The sequence below is a fragment of the Schistocerca piceifrons genome, chromosome 5 (genome assembly GCF_021461385.2).
Source record: "Schistocerca piceifrons isolate TAMUIC-IGC-003096 chromosome 5, iqSchPice1.1, whole genome shotgun sequence".
NCBI lineage: Eukaryota > Metazoa > Arthropoda > Insecta > Orthoptera > Acrididae > Schistocerca > Schistocerca piceifrons.
Window position 1 is genome coordinate 133,916,587 of NC_060142.1, and position 17,924 is coordinate 133,934,510.

General features: G+C 42.5%; 1 protein-coding gene across 1 annotated transcript in view; it reads right to left on the reverse strand.

Moving 5' to 3' along the window:
* Positions 1 to 17,924, reverse strand: part of LOC124798801 (monocarboxylate transporter 2-like) — a 69,072-nt gene that overhangs the window by 25,690 nt on the left and 25,458 nt on the right. Inside the window, exon 5 of the mRNA XM_047262330.1 lies at positions 6,687 to 6,998. Coding sequence (XP_047118286.1) covers positions 6,687 to 6,998 — 312 coding nt within the window. The remainder of the gene's footprint in view (positions 1 to 6,686; positions 6,999 to 17,924) is intronic.

Consider the following 17,924-nt stretch of genomic DNA (forward strand, 5'->3'; position numbering starts at 1 on the left):
AGGGGTAAATGAGAAGATCACTCTGCTTACTACGTATTAGGCGACTATGACTGTTACACAATTCTTTGTCGACACAATGAGAGTAGGCGTTGGAACACAGCCAACTGTGGCAACTTCAGTCGTGATGTGGTCATGGGACGAGCAAACACGATGTTTCCGTTCTACCATGCCGCGTTGGGTAAACGCGCAGTCCAAGGGTAGTTTAATTAAGTTATGTGGAAGCCTAGGGACCGGTGACCTCAGCAGTTTGCTCCCATACGAACTTACCACTGCCACCTTTCTACCATTCCGTTACGTTTCTATTTCGACCCATCTTACTGTGGAGATTCCGTCACACCAACTGGCACAGTGAGATCACTTCAGTGTTATGACTAACGTCTGTGATGGTTAGTCATCTCTACACGATCAACTGAATTCCAATTAGAGCAGTGTTACTGATATCTTATCCAGTGATCTTATATGTGTGGCATAGGAGACGTTGAGTGATGGCTGAAGTGTTGATCTCGGAAGTAGCTGGCATCTGTAGTTTTACGGGTGTGTCTATACACATCAAAGCGCCACAGAAATTGGTATAGGCATGTGTATTCAAATACAGAGATGTGTAAACAAGCAGAATACGGCAGGTCGGTTACTGCTGCTACAATGGCAGGTTACCAAGATTTAAGTGAGTTTGAACGTGGTGTTATACCGGCGCACGAGCGATAGAACTCAGCATCTCCGAGGAAGAGACGAAGTGGGGATTTTCCCGGACGACCATTACACGAGTATACCGTGAATACCAGGAATGCGGTAAAACTCCAAATCTCCAACATCGATGCGGCCTGCAAGGATGGGACCAACGACGAATGAAGAGAATCGTTCAACATGACAAAAGTGCATCCCTACCGCAAATTGCAGCAGATTTCAATGCTGGGCCATCAACAAATGTCAGCGTACGAACCATTGAACGAATCATCATACGGGCTTTAGGAGCCTAAGGGCCATTCTTGTACCCTTGATGACTGCACGACACAAAGCTTTACGCTTCGCCTGCGCCCGTCAACACCGACATTGGACTATTGATGACTGGAAACATATTGCCTGGTCAGACGATTCGTTTAAAATTGTGTTGAGCGGATGGACGTGTACGGTTATGGAGACAACCTCATGAATCCATTGACTCTGTATTTCAGCAGGGAACCGTTCAAGCTGGTGGAGGCTCTGCAACGGTGTGAGGAGTGTGCAGGTGGAGTGATATGGGACCCCTGTTGCGTCTAGATACGACTCAGATAAGTGACACGTACGTAAGTATCCTGTCTGATCACCTGCATCCATTCATGTCCATTGTGTATTCCGACAGAGTTGGGCAATTCCAGCAAGACAATGCGATACCTCACACGTCCTGAACTGATACAGAATGGCTCCAGGAACTCTTCTGAGTTTAAACACTTCCACTGGCCACCAAACTCTCCAGACTTGAACATTATTGAGCGTATCTGGGACCCCTTGAAATGTGCACTTCAGAAGATACCTCCACCCCCTTGTACTATTACGGATTTATGGAGAGCCAAACAGGATTCCCTCCAGCACCACTTCAGAGATTAGTCGAGTCCTTGCCACGTCATGTTGCGGCACTACTACTTGCTCGCGGGGGCCCTACACTATATTAGGCAGATGTACCAGTTTCTTTGGCTCTCCAGTGTAAATCAGAATGTAAATGTTCGTTTTTTTCTCAAAATCGTGTATCTCAGAAGGTTCTTGACCGATTGGTTTGAAATTTTGACACAAGATTGAATTCTGTATATCCTCTTGTCCCCTCTCTCTATCTCCACCTCCTCTACATAAATAGAGGGTGAGTAATACGTTGTTAAAGTTATTCATATCGAAACGTGGTTTTCGGCAAGTGTTAAAGCGTGGAGAGGAACATATCTTTTGTTTGGTTAATGGTTTTGTACCAACGGAGATACTGAACCAAGTATGTTTCTTTAAGTGGTAACGTATACTTTTTATAACTGCATTCGCTAGTTCTTGACAACACAATTACGGTGATTTAGGCATTTGTCAATGTTGACGTTCATACGTTTCGTAAAAAAAATTCGAAGCATGTCCTAGTATTGGAGAGCGCGGTGCTCGGAATCGGCATTAGCGGTCCAAATACCGCCAAGCAGAGCTCTGGTGCTACACTGTGTCAGAATGTCAACACATTTGCCTCTTTCCCTGTCTGCACTGCAGACCGCTCATTTCTGCTTCAACATATGTTTGGTTGGAGACGTGTACACAGATGAGGAGAAGTCGGATATACTACTTTTATCGTTCAAATGGCTCTTAGCGCTATGGGACTTAACATCTGAGGTCATCAGTCCCCTACACTTAGAACTTCTTAAACCTAACTAACCTAAGGACATCACACACTTCGATGCCCGAGGCAGGATTCGAACCTGCAACCGTAGCAGCAGCGCGGCTCTGGACTGAAGCACCTAGAACCGCTCAGCCACAGCGGCCGTCTATACTACTTTTATATGGTGAATGTAAAAGGAACGACGTAAAGCAGAATAGCTATATAGGGCTACCTATCCCGATCGCCTATGTCCGACGCGCCAGGCAATTGAACGAATTATTTAGACGCTATTGCGGACAGCCTGCCTGAACGTCACCAACAGGGCAAGAAAGAAGACTGCAACTGACAGAGGCCACGAAGAAGCTGTTCTGGCTACGACTCTTAGGAATCCACACCATGGTTCGAGACGTATTGCCAAGGAATGAGGAATCAGAGTGTCTTTCGCACCCCGCATCGACAGAATTTCCATCCCTATCATCTGTCACTACATCAAGCACTTGACGACCGTGATTTCGAATGTCGTACAGAATTTCGTCGGTTTGCCCTTCAGAAACAGAGATGATCCTACGTTTTTCCAGCGTGTGCTGTTTACCGATGAAGCAACGTTTATTAACCACACTAACGTGAATGTGGATAACGTGCGCTACTGGGCAGCTGAAAATCCACACTGCCTTCATCAGGCGCAACATCAACGACCGTGGAGCGTAAACATATGGTGCGGCATCATAGGAAGCTACATTGTGGGACCTCACTTCATCTCAGGGGTTCTAAATGGTCATTCTTACACACACGTTTTGATGAATATTCTTCTGGTTCTTCTAGAAGAGATACACTCGATATTCGACTGTATATTTGGCTGCAACAACACGGTTGTCCGGCTCATTCGTCCTGTTTTGCAACGCAAATACTGAGCGACAACTTTCCTGGGTGTTGGATAGGGCTAAATTCTGTTTTGAAATGGCCTGTGAGGTCACCCGATTTGTCTCATCTTGATTTCTTTCTTTGGGAAGCACTCAAAGATGCAGTCTATGGCGAAGCCCCAACTACGCGAGACTATATGTGTTGTCGAATCGCCAGTGCATGCTCTACCATGTCATCTACTGTAATTACATCTGTTAATCGTGCTTTCGAACGGCGATTGCAAATGTGACTTCGAATCCATCGTCAACAGTTTCAATACAAGCTTAAATAAAGGATAAAGCTATTTTTTAAGACAAAATTTATGTTATGTGATTTGTGTGGTTACCAAATCATTGTTAGCAATTTGTTTATTCTTTTACGTGTGCACGAAATTGTATTGCAATCTCAAATAAGTCGCCAACATTTACTACACGTAGCTGAAAACTGTGTCTTTACGCGCTTACGTTCAGCATGAAACGAGGTCTCTTTATTTTGCGGTGTACAGGTGGTGACCAAATTATTTTTAATAAAGCGTCTAGTTCAATGAAGGTACCCCGTATGATACAATTTAGTGCAGTGTAGGTATAGACAGTTGTCTGACAGCATGTATTTTACCTCTAAGAAGCACACAGCCACGCACAGGAAAAAATTGGTGAAATCTTCGTTCTAATATACAGATGTTGCTTTTTGCGGCGTGCAAAACCTATTCATTTTAGAAAAACGAACTGTTTATTTCTTTCATTCAGCTCACGTAAATCTGGGAGGATAGAAAAATGTGAAATAGTTTTCCTAAGCCCTTTGTGATACCCTAGATTCTAGCTCATGTCCTGTTTGCATATCTAACATTCGTAGGTGAACTTGCATCTAGGTCGTAAGTTGGTTGAAGGGTAAATAAATCTTTATTCTCGAAGCTCAGGCCAACCTTTACGGTATACAACTACCCAGCCTAGTTCGAGACGCCTACTTGACAGTGTTTGCACCGCAAATGCCATTTCCGGTCATGTGCTCTTGCACTGTAGGACATGTCTCGAATTTTTTTAGGACTGTTTTGAACGTGAACATTAACGAACTCTATATAACTGTAATTGCCTTCTCAAGATCTATCAAATGCAGCTATAAAAATTATACGATTCTATTTAAGAAAAGGTATTAGCTGCAGTATCTCCGTTGATTAACTAACTCCGTCTAACTAACTCCGTAAGAGTTTGAGTAGGGACATGTCCGAAAGAACAGATATCATCTTCATACAGATAAGGCTTACCGGCCAATGATCTTCTTCAGTGCGGATGCACTCACATTGGTAAACTCTTACGGGAATCGGTAGATTGACTGCCACGAGTAATGAGTATAGTGGGGAGGGGCACTACAAATGTAGTGTATGAACAAGAAGTTGTAAATGTGTGTCTCATGCTCCGCGTGAGACACACATTTAAAACTTCTTGTTCACGCGGAGCATGCCAGAGGTAAGTCCCTGCACTCGCACTATCTTCTGTGTCCTCGATGACTCAGTCGGATAGAGCGTCTACTATGCAGGCAGGAGATCCAGGGTTCGAGTCACGATCGGGACACATATTTTCAACTGTTCCTGTTGATATTTATCAACGACTGCAAGAAGCTAATGGTCTCGATTTCATTTAAATTTCATTCTTCGAGAGCTGCAATATCACCAATGGTATCTGTTCTTTCTGACGTGTCCAAAAGTATAGATACCATCTTCATATAGATGGTACATTGGGTGAGAATATAAATAAGTAGACAGTGGATACTTGGAGGCTATGAGAGGCATTGACAATCAGTGTGGGAAATTTTCTGGCAGTTTCTTTACTGCATCACTTCATTACTGCTTGATTCAAAAAATTTCGCATCCGCCTGGACACCCGACAGCACTGGAAACAAAATGAATCAGCTTTGCGTGCAATACTTTCGAGTCCATAGCTCCTTGCAGCTCTGCATCCTAGAAACTAAATGGAAAAAAGCTCATATACCACACTGTCCAAACAGCTGATGGCCGAAAGCACAACAACCGAACGTCAATCAGTGTAAGTTTCCAGAGCCGGTACTGTCTTTCCTTAAAGTTTTCGGGCTGATTGGCTGTGGTCATTGCATAAAAAAATTCCCCTAACGTTCCATCTCCGAGTGCGGGAGACATCTTCAGAGGTAAAGCGGCAAACTTCAACCAAAATTAGAGGAAGCGCCGAATGCATAGACAGTGTAGAGGGCACAACAGTCCATCACATTATGTCGGCTACGATATTATGTGTGGTAATAGCAACATTCTTGATCGAAAGTAATGATCATCATTCTCACAGTGCAACGTTGACATCCAAATCGAGAAGTGTCGACCACAGATGTCCAAGGAAGGCTACGCATAACATAAAAATTCTATCATCCCAGACAAAAAAGATGTATGTTTAAGACCTCGGTACACTTGAACATCTCCCGTCGACATTCAAGAAGAATCGTTATTCCAACAAAGAGACAGATCGAGCGCATCGCCCAAACGAGAGAATCAAGATCAACGTGGAGCAACTGCTTCCCAAAGAGAAAGGTTTTCTTGCGTTCATTAGGAAGATTACAGATCGAATTGGGAAAGGGTTGAGTAAGTAAGGCGTGGAAACTATCATCTGACCCACCACGAACAGAAAAATCTTTTTTAAAAAAGACATATGACATCGTTTGGCTACATTGGGTGTATATAAAATTCCCTGTAGTTGTGAAATGGTTTGCATAGGTACCACGAAAAGATGTGTTAACACTCGTATGCTCGAACAGAAGAGGAATTTCCGTCTGGGACATATGGATAAATCGGACGTAGAGGAAAATTTTTACGAAGAAGGTAATCACGAAATAAAATGCAGTCAGACGAGCGTCATACTGAATTCATCACATTATCATGCACTCGTATGTACGGGGACTATTGAAATTAATAGACAGTGGAATAATTTTACAGAAAAGAGTAAGGTGCTGAATTAGATAAAATTTGGGCGCCAGCGTAGCACCATAAAAATGGCGATCGATGATTTTCAGTCGAGAACGTCGGCATTACTAGTGTTCTTCTTGTAGCCGACGTCATGTGATGGAGTGTAGTGGCCTCAGTATTGCCTATATATTCGGTGCTCCCTCGAATTCTGGTTGAAGTTCGCAGTTTTGTTTCTGAAGATGTCCCTCGCAGTTGGAGATGAAACGTTAGGCTAAAGTTTTATGCTTCGATCATGGCCTATCAACCCGTAAGTTTTTTTTGAAGCCGAACATCAATTCACGCCAGTGTGGCAGTGATTTAGTTGCCACCAGATTGGTGTAGTGGAAACTCATCTAGCCCCATTTCGTGCTTTACGACACGATGTGAGTAGTGATGAAAGGGAGTGGAAAAACTGAATCCCATCGGAACAGCATTTTCGGTGATAACATGCCTCACACTCCAATAAGTGAAGGACATGTGTTGGGACTTGCTGGTTGGTCGTACACTCACCTGATCGCGTGAGGGCCATGAAGCAGGCTCCGAGGAAGAAGGTGTACCGCGCTCTGGCCTTGATGCGGTCCGTGATGGGAGGCACGGTGAGACGCGACACGAAGTCGCCGGCGGCCATCATGGTGAGGCAGAGCGCCGTGTCGGTCATCGAGAGACCGACGTGGCGCTGCAGGTAGAACGGCAGCAGCAGCGAGTAGTTCACCGTCGACGTCATCATGCACGCCGTACCCAGTAGCACGTTCAGGTACACACGGTTGCGGAGCAGGTCCAGGTCCATGAAGGCCACCACACGCCGCCAGATCGGCTGCGGCTCTACAACAGCACAAAAGATACTGTGAGATTCAGCGAGTCTTCGATGCTTTACTGCGCCATACATGTCTTACTGTAGGGCGTAGGGCGTAGTCCATCAAGTCCACCAGCCCCCTTCCGTAATGACTGTGATTCTGCTACAACGCAAAAGATAGTTTCAGGTTCTGCAAGTCGTTACAGCACCTTTGGACAACCCACAGTAGGTCCTGGAATACCAAAACGATTATAATTCTGCAACGATCAACAGTCTGACTTTCTGTATGTTTCCCATGCCGTACTACACTTTCGGATAGAGCACAGTAGGTTCAGGTCCTTTAAGGCCGCTGCGCTCTATCAAACGGTTGCAACTATGCAACAACCAAACAGACTGTTACAGATTCTACAGGTTTTTCTTTCGTTATAACGCTTTTTGAACGTCCCACAATAGGGCCAGTTTCATCAAGAACGCAACATGCCACCGAAATGGCTGCAGTTCTGCAACCACGAGCAGATAGTTTTGTGTTGTTGTTGTTGTTCACCCTTTATTACACTTTTTGATATATTATAGTAGGTTGAGTTCGATCAAGCCACAATGACCCGTCGAAAAGGCTGCGATTCCTTGACAACGCAAACAATAATTTCAGGTTCTAAGAGTCCTCCACTTTAACTGTCGTTCTTTACGTCCCACATTAGAAACAGTTCCATAAAGGCCACAACTGACACATTGTCTGTAATTCCGCAAAAAACTAAAAAATGACTATAAGAAAGTCATTCATTCACTACAGTTTTTTTTTTTTTTGCGTATCCCACAGCAAGTCTCTCCAACATGGCTGACCACTATCCACGATAGGATCATATAGAGTATCACCACAGATAAGTGACTGGTTCGGTGAATACTTGACTAATAAAACCCATTACGTTAAAGAAGACGTCGAATATTCAGTAGTAACGAAATTAATGTCAGATCTGCCCCAAGGAAAAGTATAACCACGTTCTCATCATATAGAAAAAACCTTTTCACAGAGAGGATCTGCAGCACCATCATATTTTTCACTGATGATGCTATGATCAACAGGAAAGTACCGTTGTTGAACGATCGCAATGAAATGCAGAATACCTTGGAGAAAACTTCCGTTTCACATAATGAATAGAAGTCCTCTTTTAAAGTGGTTGGTTACAAGTTAATGCCACAACACAGAGAAATTTGCCCATAGTATCCGATTAATGGTGTGCTTCTTGCGCAATTCGCATCGCTGAAGTGTTAAGGGTTAATACTAAGAAGCGATATAAAACGTGACGAAGACGTAAATTCAGTATTAGGGAATGCGAATAGAACGATGTGTCTGAAGGGTTCTAGAAAACTGCAATGCATCTGTAAAAGAAATCGCATCCAGTACACTAATGATTCTGTTACATAGTTGTAGCGTTTGCATTCCTTATGAAGTTACGCATCTAGGATCGTAACAGTTTGGTGTAGCCCTTACGAAAATGTAACAAAAATACTCGGGGAACATAAATGGGAAGTCATGGAAGATAGCGTAGTTATCACGAAAATACTTTGGGTATATCTAGAGAGCCAGTAGTAGAAGGAGACTGTGGGCTCATTCTGCTGCCACCATCGTACGCAGTGCCTGATCAAAAGTATCTGGACTGTGTTAATGGACATTTATATGGCTTGTGTCCACCCTTCGCCTTTTGAATACTTGGAGTCCGCTGGGGCACATTCAGTGAGATATCTGAATGTCTATGGTGATATAGCAGTCCTCGAGAGTCAAAACTAGAGAAGGTAGTTCAAATGGCTCTGAGCACTATGGGACTTAACATCTATGGTCATAAGTCTCCTAGAACTTAGAACTACTTAAACCTAACTAACCTAAGGACATCACACAACACCCAGCCATCACGAGGCAGAGAAAATCCCTGACCCCGCCGGGAATCGAACCCGGGAACCCGGGCGTGGGAAGCGAGAACTTAAAGAAGGTAGTGATTTGTAGTTGAAGGTGGCATCCGGTACGAAATCGACATTCTAAGTCATCACACAGTACTTCCATTGCGTTCAATTTCAAACAAATTGAAAAAACAAAATATTCCCTGTGTTGTGCGTATTCACGTAAATTTCTGTTATGATTGCATACAACGTGTGATGCAAACCGACCTAATCTGTATTTAATGTAGCGTGATAGCCCAATTAGTCATATTAAGAACATCTGTAGGATATGCTGCAACGAAAGATGGCAGTGGTTGCACGTGAACTCGGTGTGCGCTGATTTCGGAACCTTTATTAAGGTTGTGCGGGAATTTGAAGTTAGGATTTAACACGAACCGGGAACTATTACAGAAGACAAGGAACAGAAGAATGTGGAAGTGTTTTGTCGACTGCGTTTTGGAAGATGTGGAAACGCGATTCAGCATGATGCATCGTTAAGCACCAGGCAGATTGTTCCGTTATTAAAGGAGACAGGGTGGTAATTTAGATCGTGGATATGGACTTCGGAGAGGAAGAAAACCTTTAGTAAAAGGACCGGCTGAAGTGTGTGGACTTAAGTGAAGCTACTTCGAACGGTGTTGAACCATAAACTGTGACTTTCCGAACTGTGGTACAGGGCAACAGAAGAAACGAACGATCAACGATTAAGTGCACGGTAACAGCAGACTAACTTTAGAATCGAAATTGTAAGGATCATTTTCAAGTTTTATTTGTTACGAAAGCCTGAATAAATATGCTTGTCCCGGGAAGATGAAGTGGAAGGGGGCGTATACGTTCTGTGTGCAGATTTATAGTGTTTCAGTTGCATATCGATGCTTCGTCTTGCTTCAGAAATCTGAGTCGTGATCGAATGAACGTAAAGTTCTCATAGTGCGGTTGGTCAAAACTCGTGTTTCATTCGGTATCAACAACACAGTAAGAAGTAATTCGCCGTTGTGGTCGACCGCCATCTTTCCTGGTCCAGCAGAAGACGCAAAGATTATTGCTATCTACGTCAGAGAACTGACTCCCAACGCAGGCGTAGCATGATGGTATGTCTTTGCAGTTACACTGCAATTCCATCTCTGGAGAAGGCAATTACAACAAACCAACTGCGTCGTAGGAAATAAAATGTACGAAATTTTCTCAAGTGTATAACCGACAGTATTTTGCAAGGATCGTAAAAACGTCTTTGACCCTAGTGGGAAACGAAACATTTGTGTAGCAGCAGGAAATTACAATAAATTATTTAGTAACGCATTTCTTTGTAAACCTCGCGAATGGTTTCAACTTCACTGTGTCATAACATTCAACAGCAACGTGTACATAGTATCACAGTTTAAATATTTGATGAAGCTATCTGATGTGACGTAGCTGATTACTCGCACGCATTTACCCTCGTCATATATCATATAATTAATGAAAGGGGTGACATACGTTAGAATTTTATAAGACAGTGCAATTCCGTTAAAAACTTCACTGATCCTTCAGTTGCATGAAGAACTGACGGATAACTTGCCTCATAACAATATAGCTTATGTCCACACTATTTAATAAATTTTATTTCATGCTGTAGCTCACTGCTATTATTGTTATTGTTATCGTCATTGTCTTACTTGTTTTTCTTGACTGAGAGAGTATAAGTGATACGAGTGTGTGTGTTTGTTACTCGTTTTCTTCCTGTGATAGTCTCAATAATTAAATGGTAATTGGAGGAAAGACTCGGAGTTAGTGCAGTCCAGGTGTTTGACTGGTGGAATAAAATAAGAGGTGATTAGTGCCCAAGATCACACACACATTACTATTGGAATTATCATGTTTTAACGATCAGGTAACTAAAGACGTCTTGTTCTTAGTGAACAGAAACACCATTTAGAACAGGGATAAATAGTTTGATATGTGTTTATGAGAACGGGTTATTCCCTTTCTAAACGCAAGCGAGTTGCCTGAATAATAGGAGCTCTCCATTGTTATTAACAACTTTTCAGCTACATAGCATTACTACAAAGAAACAGATACATTTTACGCTTTAATGAGTCGAATACACTCCTTTAAACTGCACGGTGACGACATGACTCGACAGACTCTCCATATTTATTCTTCGAAATCTGCATTTCACAGTTTAAGTGATGGATGTTTCTTGATAAGTCTCCTTCACATGATACGATTCTACTGCGGGATTAGCTCTTTGCCAATAATCTTTAACTTATCTCTGTGACTTGAAGATCCCAGATTATTGTAAATTTCCATCCACAGCAGTCATTATTAATATTTTTGAAACAGGATGACGGCAAGTGCGAAACTTCTCATTGTTCTTCCTTTTGGCTTTCTTGGCAGCGCACCCTGCCGCGCCGTCCAATAAACGTATATCTGCAAGTCTGCATAGAAAGTGGCGCTCCTCCTTCGAAAATCAGTCACGAACTGTAAACCATAGTAAAATACACCATGGAAGCATCTCTAGCGATTGCGTACGGTTCTTCAAAGTATTTAAATCAGCGTCGTTGTCGCAGGCAGTTCTTTTCTATGGTACGAGAACAGGTTACAAACACTTACACCACTAGTACTGTTCTTTTAAGATTTCAAAGAACTAAATTTTTTATTCCTCTGACGTCTGTATAATCTTGATCCTAAAGATTTGGCTCAAACAGAGTAAACAATTCATAATGTTTACACTGGTATTCATTTCGATCCCCATCTGAGATTCAAAGGTAAAGTCAGCCCTAGTCTGAGGAACAGACCACGAGAAAATACCACATTTCCATCCTGGGCAAGGACCTACTGGGGTTCGTTTGCTGATTCCACATGTGTGTCGCGTGGACGCGGTTGATGAGTTATTTACAGTCTGACGAAGTGATTATGTTGCTGTGAATGCGGGGTAGCACCAAGGTGATTGCGATGCTTAATGGCTTTGTCCGACGGACACTAGGAGGAAAACCAAATTTCAGGAACAGTTTTTCGGTGTAATGTTCATAGCTAAGGACTTGGATCGATTTTGGTAACATGAATGACCTTGAGAAATCAGTTGTTCATGTCATCCATTTGGTCAGGACGATGACTATTTCGCTTCAGTTCAATACATGACATACATAAGTCCTTCCTCAGGCTAATATCTCTTTTCCTTCGCTGCACAAAGAGTCACTCCGTCCAAATAACATGGTTTTTAGAAACGAGACGGAACCTGACAACCCAAGAATTTTAAAATCGGGTAAGCGTTTAAATGAAGTTCAAATTTATTGTGGAAGAGAAAATCTGGCAGCTAGAACTGGATTTACAATATCAATATTGAAGTATTTAAAAGAAAAATCAGAAACTGCATTGGGAAGCAGGTTTGCGAAAACTGACTTTGGGAGCCTCAGGTAAAGCAGTACATGGCTTTCAGGGCTTCTGTGTTCTCATTATTCTGCTGTGCTGTATGTCCCTAGAATCGTTCTAAATTTGTTCCTAATGCCAAAACACGGCGACAATGTTTCAAACATATAACCAGAAATGCATGGTAGAAGAAATGCAAGCAAGGCATTCTTTGATTTGAAACCGGTGCTGAGACGTTGTTGTTAATGCACGCATGTAAGGTCTAGAAATAAAGTGTGATCAGTGTGTCTCATACTTATCCATCTCAAACAGCTACAAAAAATTCTTACTCTGAAACAGAATAATGGAAAAACTCATTGTCTTCAAAGGAGGAAAGACCAAGGCTGCTGTATGCCATGCCGTACTTCATCTCAAGGACCAGCCATTTTTATCTGTTACGAAACAGGAAGACCCGATGATTATGTAGACCTGTTGACGGTGTTGACATTTCTTCCTCAACAGCACTGGAAGTTCTAGAGTAAACTTAAAAACATCTGGTCGCTAGAAGAAAAGAGAAATCAATATTGAAAGATTTATTTTCTAAGTTAGTTCATAATTATTTCGCAGAGAACGGAAATCAATAATTAAAGGTTTATTTTCTAATTTGTCTCATTATATTTGTATTGATGAGGTGATCAGCATATTTCTACGGTATCAGAATGCCTTATCAATTTTTTGGATTCAAGTAAGGTTCTCCAGACTAATATCAAATATGGAATTTAGAATGTTTGACATTTCCACTCTTGTCATATACAAGGTGATGCAGCCCTCAGTTTTATATCTGACCCGAAAACATCTGTCCGTCTGGTATGTTCAGCAAACACAGATATCTTAGATTTACCGCGTCACCGTAATAGAACGCCTTATTGTTATAATATTGTTAAACAATGGAAATGATGAGTGTGCTGTCTAGATAATTAGACATTGAAACGCCGATGAAACACTGAGGTGACATTGTGACCACGTTAAGACTTACTTAAACATGCTATACTCTGCAACAGTTATGTTGCACTGAACAGCAGCGTATTGGGTAAGTACGGACCGAACATTGCGGACAAGTCTTGCGTGTAAGGTGCGGCGTTCGAATCATTTACATTTGTTTGGTTTTACACTACGCACGCAATGTACGTGAAATATCTTTTTACGCAAACTCTATATGAATGGACGTGCCATAAGAAGGACCTATTTGACAGCAGGCCGGACAAATATGAAAGAGAAATAAGGAGTATAAAACTGTACTTATTTTATCATATCAGCAGATGGTCAAGTGATGACCGTTTTGGTTTACACACATCTGGGTACAATGCTGCATACATCTTTTCGCGCACCGAAGCATTCGCGGTACTACTGACCTGTAAGTTTCCGTGATGAGGTGCCGGAGGTGGTCGGAATTTTCCGGCACCTGATTGTAAGCTACGTGTCTCAAATACCCCAACAGGAAGAAGTAATGAAATAATGGTGTGGATTGTGCAAGTCTTATTTCAGGTGACGCCACATTGGGCTACTTGAGCGTCGGTGACGATGAGAAGGACAGGACAACACCCAGTCCAAAAGCGAAGAAAATCTCCAACTTAGCCGGGAATCGAACCCAGACCTGCTGCATGGTAGGTACACACGTTACCAGTCAGCTTAGCAGGCGGACAATAGGAAAAAAGCCGATGGTGTCAGATCAGGTTATCTGACAGTCCTAGCCACAGGTGTTCCTCTTCGTTGTCATTGTGGCATTTTCAAGCCAGAAAAAAACATGAATAAAAAGTAGATCGTTGATTTACAAATCGTCGAATGAGTTCCTGAAATATCATTTGTCGGAATGCCCCTTCCAGTTTGTACCCAACATTGCATTTGCTGTATCCCTTCTGCATTATCAGTTACTCCGTACTAGAACTAAAATCATATTTGCTTATTTGACCTTCATTGAACTAGCCATAACCTTGAATAATGCGTCATTTTATACGTAAAATTTCCCGCCAAATCTTGAACCAAATATTAGCGTTCCCATTTGGAAAAAAAAAATCACTTTCAAGGTCACAGCCATTAGCAGCAATGCGTGACCCTCATTGCCACCTACGACATTTATCTAAAACATTTTGTTGTATCTCATCTCTATCCCGAGTCATTGCCCCCATGGTCCACCCTATATATGCAACGACGTGAGCAAAGTTCGAAGGCCACGGTCTTCCGCATTTCAATATGCAGCTTCTCACCGGCAAGCCTGTCGTAATGCTTCGGTCACATTCCTGGCAAAGTTTCAAATATACGAATACATATCTGGATTGACGCATCCACCTTCTGCTAGGAAGAACGTGGGGTTCTCTATGGTGATTCAGGAAGAATGGCACATAATTTGTCATTTGATTCCTTAGTGAAAGTAAACCGAAAGAATCCTGTGATCATGTGTCTGATTTCCGATCGTTACGGAACTTTAGTAGGTTGAAGGTTACACACATCCATGAATGGTTATGAAACACGTGTGCATATTACGAACCGAAATGCCGTGTAGGCGATGTGGTCGAAAGAATGATGGTGGGACACATGACTGATGTATCCTACAAGAGGTGTTCAGGAAGTCCTCCACCCATATCAACGCACTTGTCAACACGTTGGAAGGTGTGTTTCGTTGCGTATCGAACATCAACTCGGCGGGCCTTAATTCGGGCAACAGATCGGTGATGTGCACGGCAAGTTCTTCACGTGTATTCACCTTCGCGAGCACATCCCCTGTAACTACCCAGGCGACCGTTCTACCCGATGGTAGACCCTAGGCACACGACATTTCATTTCACTTCACTTATTTCTGTACAAGATCTTGCCCCTAAGGATTTTCAGTTTCATATACATATTTTACGTGTGTATCAAATAACACCGGAAAACTTCAGGGACAGGAAAGATTCCATGTAACTTATAGAAATAAGTATAAACTGTCTGTCTAGCAAACATCGGCTCTAAAATACGTAACTTACGAGGTATTAGCTCTTTTCATCGTCACTACTATGAAACAGAATTTCTACTGCAAGATCTTTGCATTACATATTTTGGGAGCAGGAATTATTGTCCAAAATAAGAAATAATTATCTAGTAAACGTGGGATCTAAAACGCATATTTTAAGATCTGTGAATACTTGCTCATCTTCGCTAGTGTGAAACACGTCTCTTCTACTGAGCTCTTAAGGTACGCATTTTAGATCCCATGTTTACTAGACATTTTTTCTTCTCTTGGGCCACTCTACTTCCTCCTAAAATATGGAAAGCAAAAAGCCTGCACTAGAAGAGATGCTGTTCAAGTATTGAAGATAAGCAAGTTCTCATATCCCTTAACATATGAGCCTTAGAGTCCTTGTTTACTAAACATTTTCTCTAATTTTTTGTATGGAACCTGTATCTTAAGTTTGTCATATTTTGAGTTTGAACCTATGTCCAGAAACGTACCGTTTCCGTGCTACCACCATCTGAAACCATGTTTGTAACGCGACCACTTTTACAAGTTATTTGTTAGGCGTGACTCAGTACACCACTTGTTTTACAATGCCACTCATTAACAAGCAAAGAAACAAAAAGAAAACGTAATCAGTTTTCATAAACACTGTTGTTTGTAGTTTATTCCAGTGTGCGGCGTCTTCTTGGAGCACCACAACCACGCCTGCTGACGATGAAGGTACCCCTTTCGCGAAACCGGTGCGTAATTGTGGCGGAAGGGGTGTGCGATGGAATCGGACGCTAATGTTCTTGATAAAGGCGACCATTATCGTGAGCTTCACCATACGGATCATGTCGGTGTATTCTACAAACATGTACTCAAGCATGTTCCTCTAACGCTCACAGACACGTGAATGACGTTCGAACCAGGCCAGAAAGGCAGAATAGACGTCTAATGATATCAGCCGATCTGACGTAAGTACTCCCTACCATGACTACCCTGTTACATACATACCTCGCAAACATGTTTTCAAACGGCTGTGGCATGGAAACGGTACGTTTTCGGCCGTGGGTTCCAGTTCAGAAATTGTCTGACCAGTCCCCTCTACAAATCCTCGATTTAGAAAATTATCGGAAATATTACCAATAGATTTAACGTGAATGGGGTCAGCTACGAATGGCAGATGAATCGCAATACGACGGCTGCGGTTTGAGTTGCACATTACACCATCCGAACTATTCAACGTGCATAACTGCGCAAGTACGGCAGTCAACAGTTGTGGCATTGTTAGTTAAGTAGTTATCTACCACGGGGAGGTCGTACCATATCGGATGGTAAAATCGGTTTTTAATTGTCTCGAGGCCAAAAATTGCATAGGAAGGAAAACATCATCAGTTTTTAATTGTCCTGGAGCCAAAAACCGCATAGATATGGCAGACACGTTTTTAATATTTTTAAGGCAACTGAAGCACTCTACTTCATTGCTACGTCACTTCGTAAAAATATTTCCTGACTAGGACTAGTTTCATACTACAACCAGCGGATATCCGTCGACGGCGGCGACAGCGAGAAAATACCGTGTGGACCAGGTGGGGACATATCTTGGACTCTACACGTACACCAGTACATATGCCACGAAGCACGGCAACAGGGTCAATACTGTCTCACCAGTACAGTATCAGATATTATGCCACTAGTTTATTGCTCGTTTCTATCGTCATTGTTATTACAATAGCCCCGTTAGCTTTCCCCATTCTCTATAGTAACTAAATGTTTCAAACCAATGCAGAAATTTACTCTGTCTTTCAAAAAAGGTTTAGTTAAAAACGAAAAATTTTAAGATTGCTTTTATGGCTAATTGATTTTTCATTTTTTTCTCGATTGTTAGTAAAAAATAAAAACCATCTATTACAACTGAAACCAAAGAAATACCGAAAACTACCTATTATTCAGAACTAAAATACCTGTATCAGTTTCAACCGGACGGTTTTTCCCACCCCTAAAGCGCCATCCGATACGTTGTTCGGCCGTTTTTCGCCGTGTCTTAAGAACACAGGTTCTCCAGCACCCCGCAGGGTGAACAGTGAGCAACCAGGTGGGGAAGCATGTTTTACGTTTACTGTGCAGTGACTGACAGTAGCAGGAGGCGTGAGTCATCCTTCTGCCTGGACGGTACTACGTGAACAACCGCTGCATCAATAGCATCTTCAGCGAACCCAGGCACTAAGGCTAGAGGAGCACCGTAGCAGACCGCAGTTCTGTCAGTGACTCTTGCAGAAGTATGCTGCAGATGCACTGTTTTCGTCGAAGATTTTATTTACCGACGTGACCGTGTTCACAAGAGTTGGCGTTGTGAACTTTCATAACCAGTACTGTGGGCTGATGGAAATCCCCATGCAATAGCAGAATGAGGGTATCAACATCGTTTCAACGTCAACGTGTAGACAGGAGTTCTGGGTGATAACATACTAGGGCCATACATCATACCTCAAAGATTAAATGGAGCTCAATATTATTAATTACTTATCAATGTATTGCAGATCTTTCTGGAGGATGCGCCACGTCAGCAAAGACTAAAGGTGTCGTTTAAGCACGATGGCACACCAGCATCAGGACCGCTAGATTGATCGGGGAGGCCTAACACCTTGTCCTCCCCGCTTCCAAGACTTCAATCCTCTATATTTTTGGTTGTGGGAACACTTGAAGGTATTAGTTTAAGCAA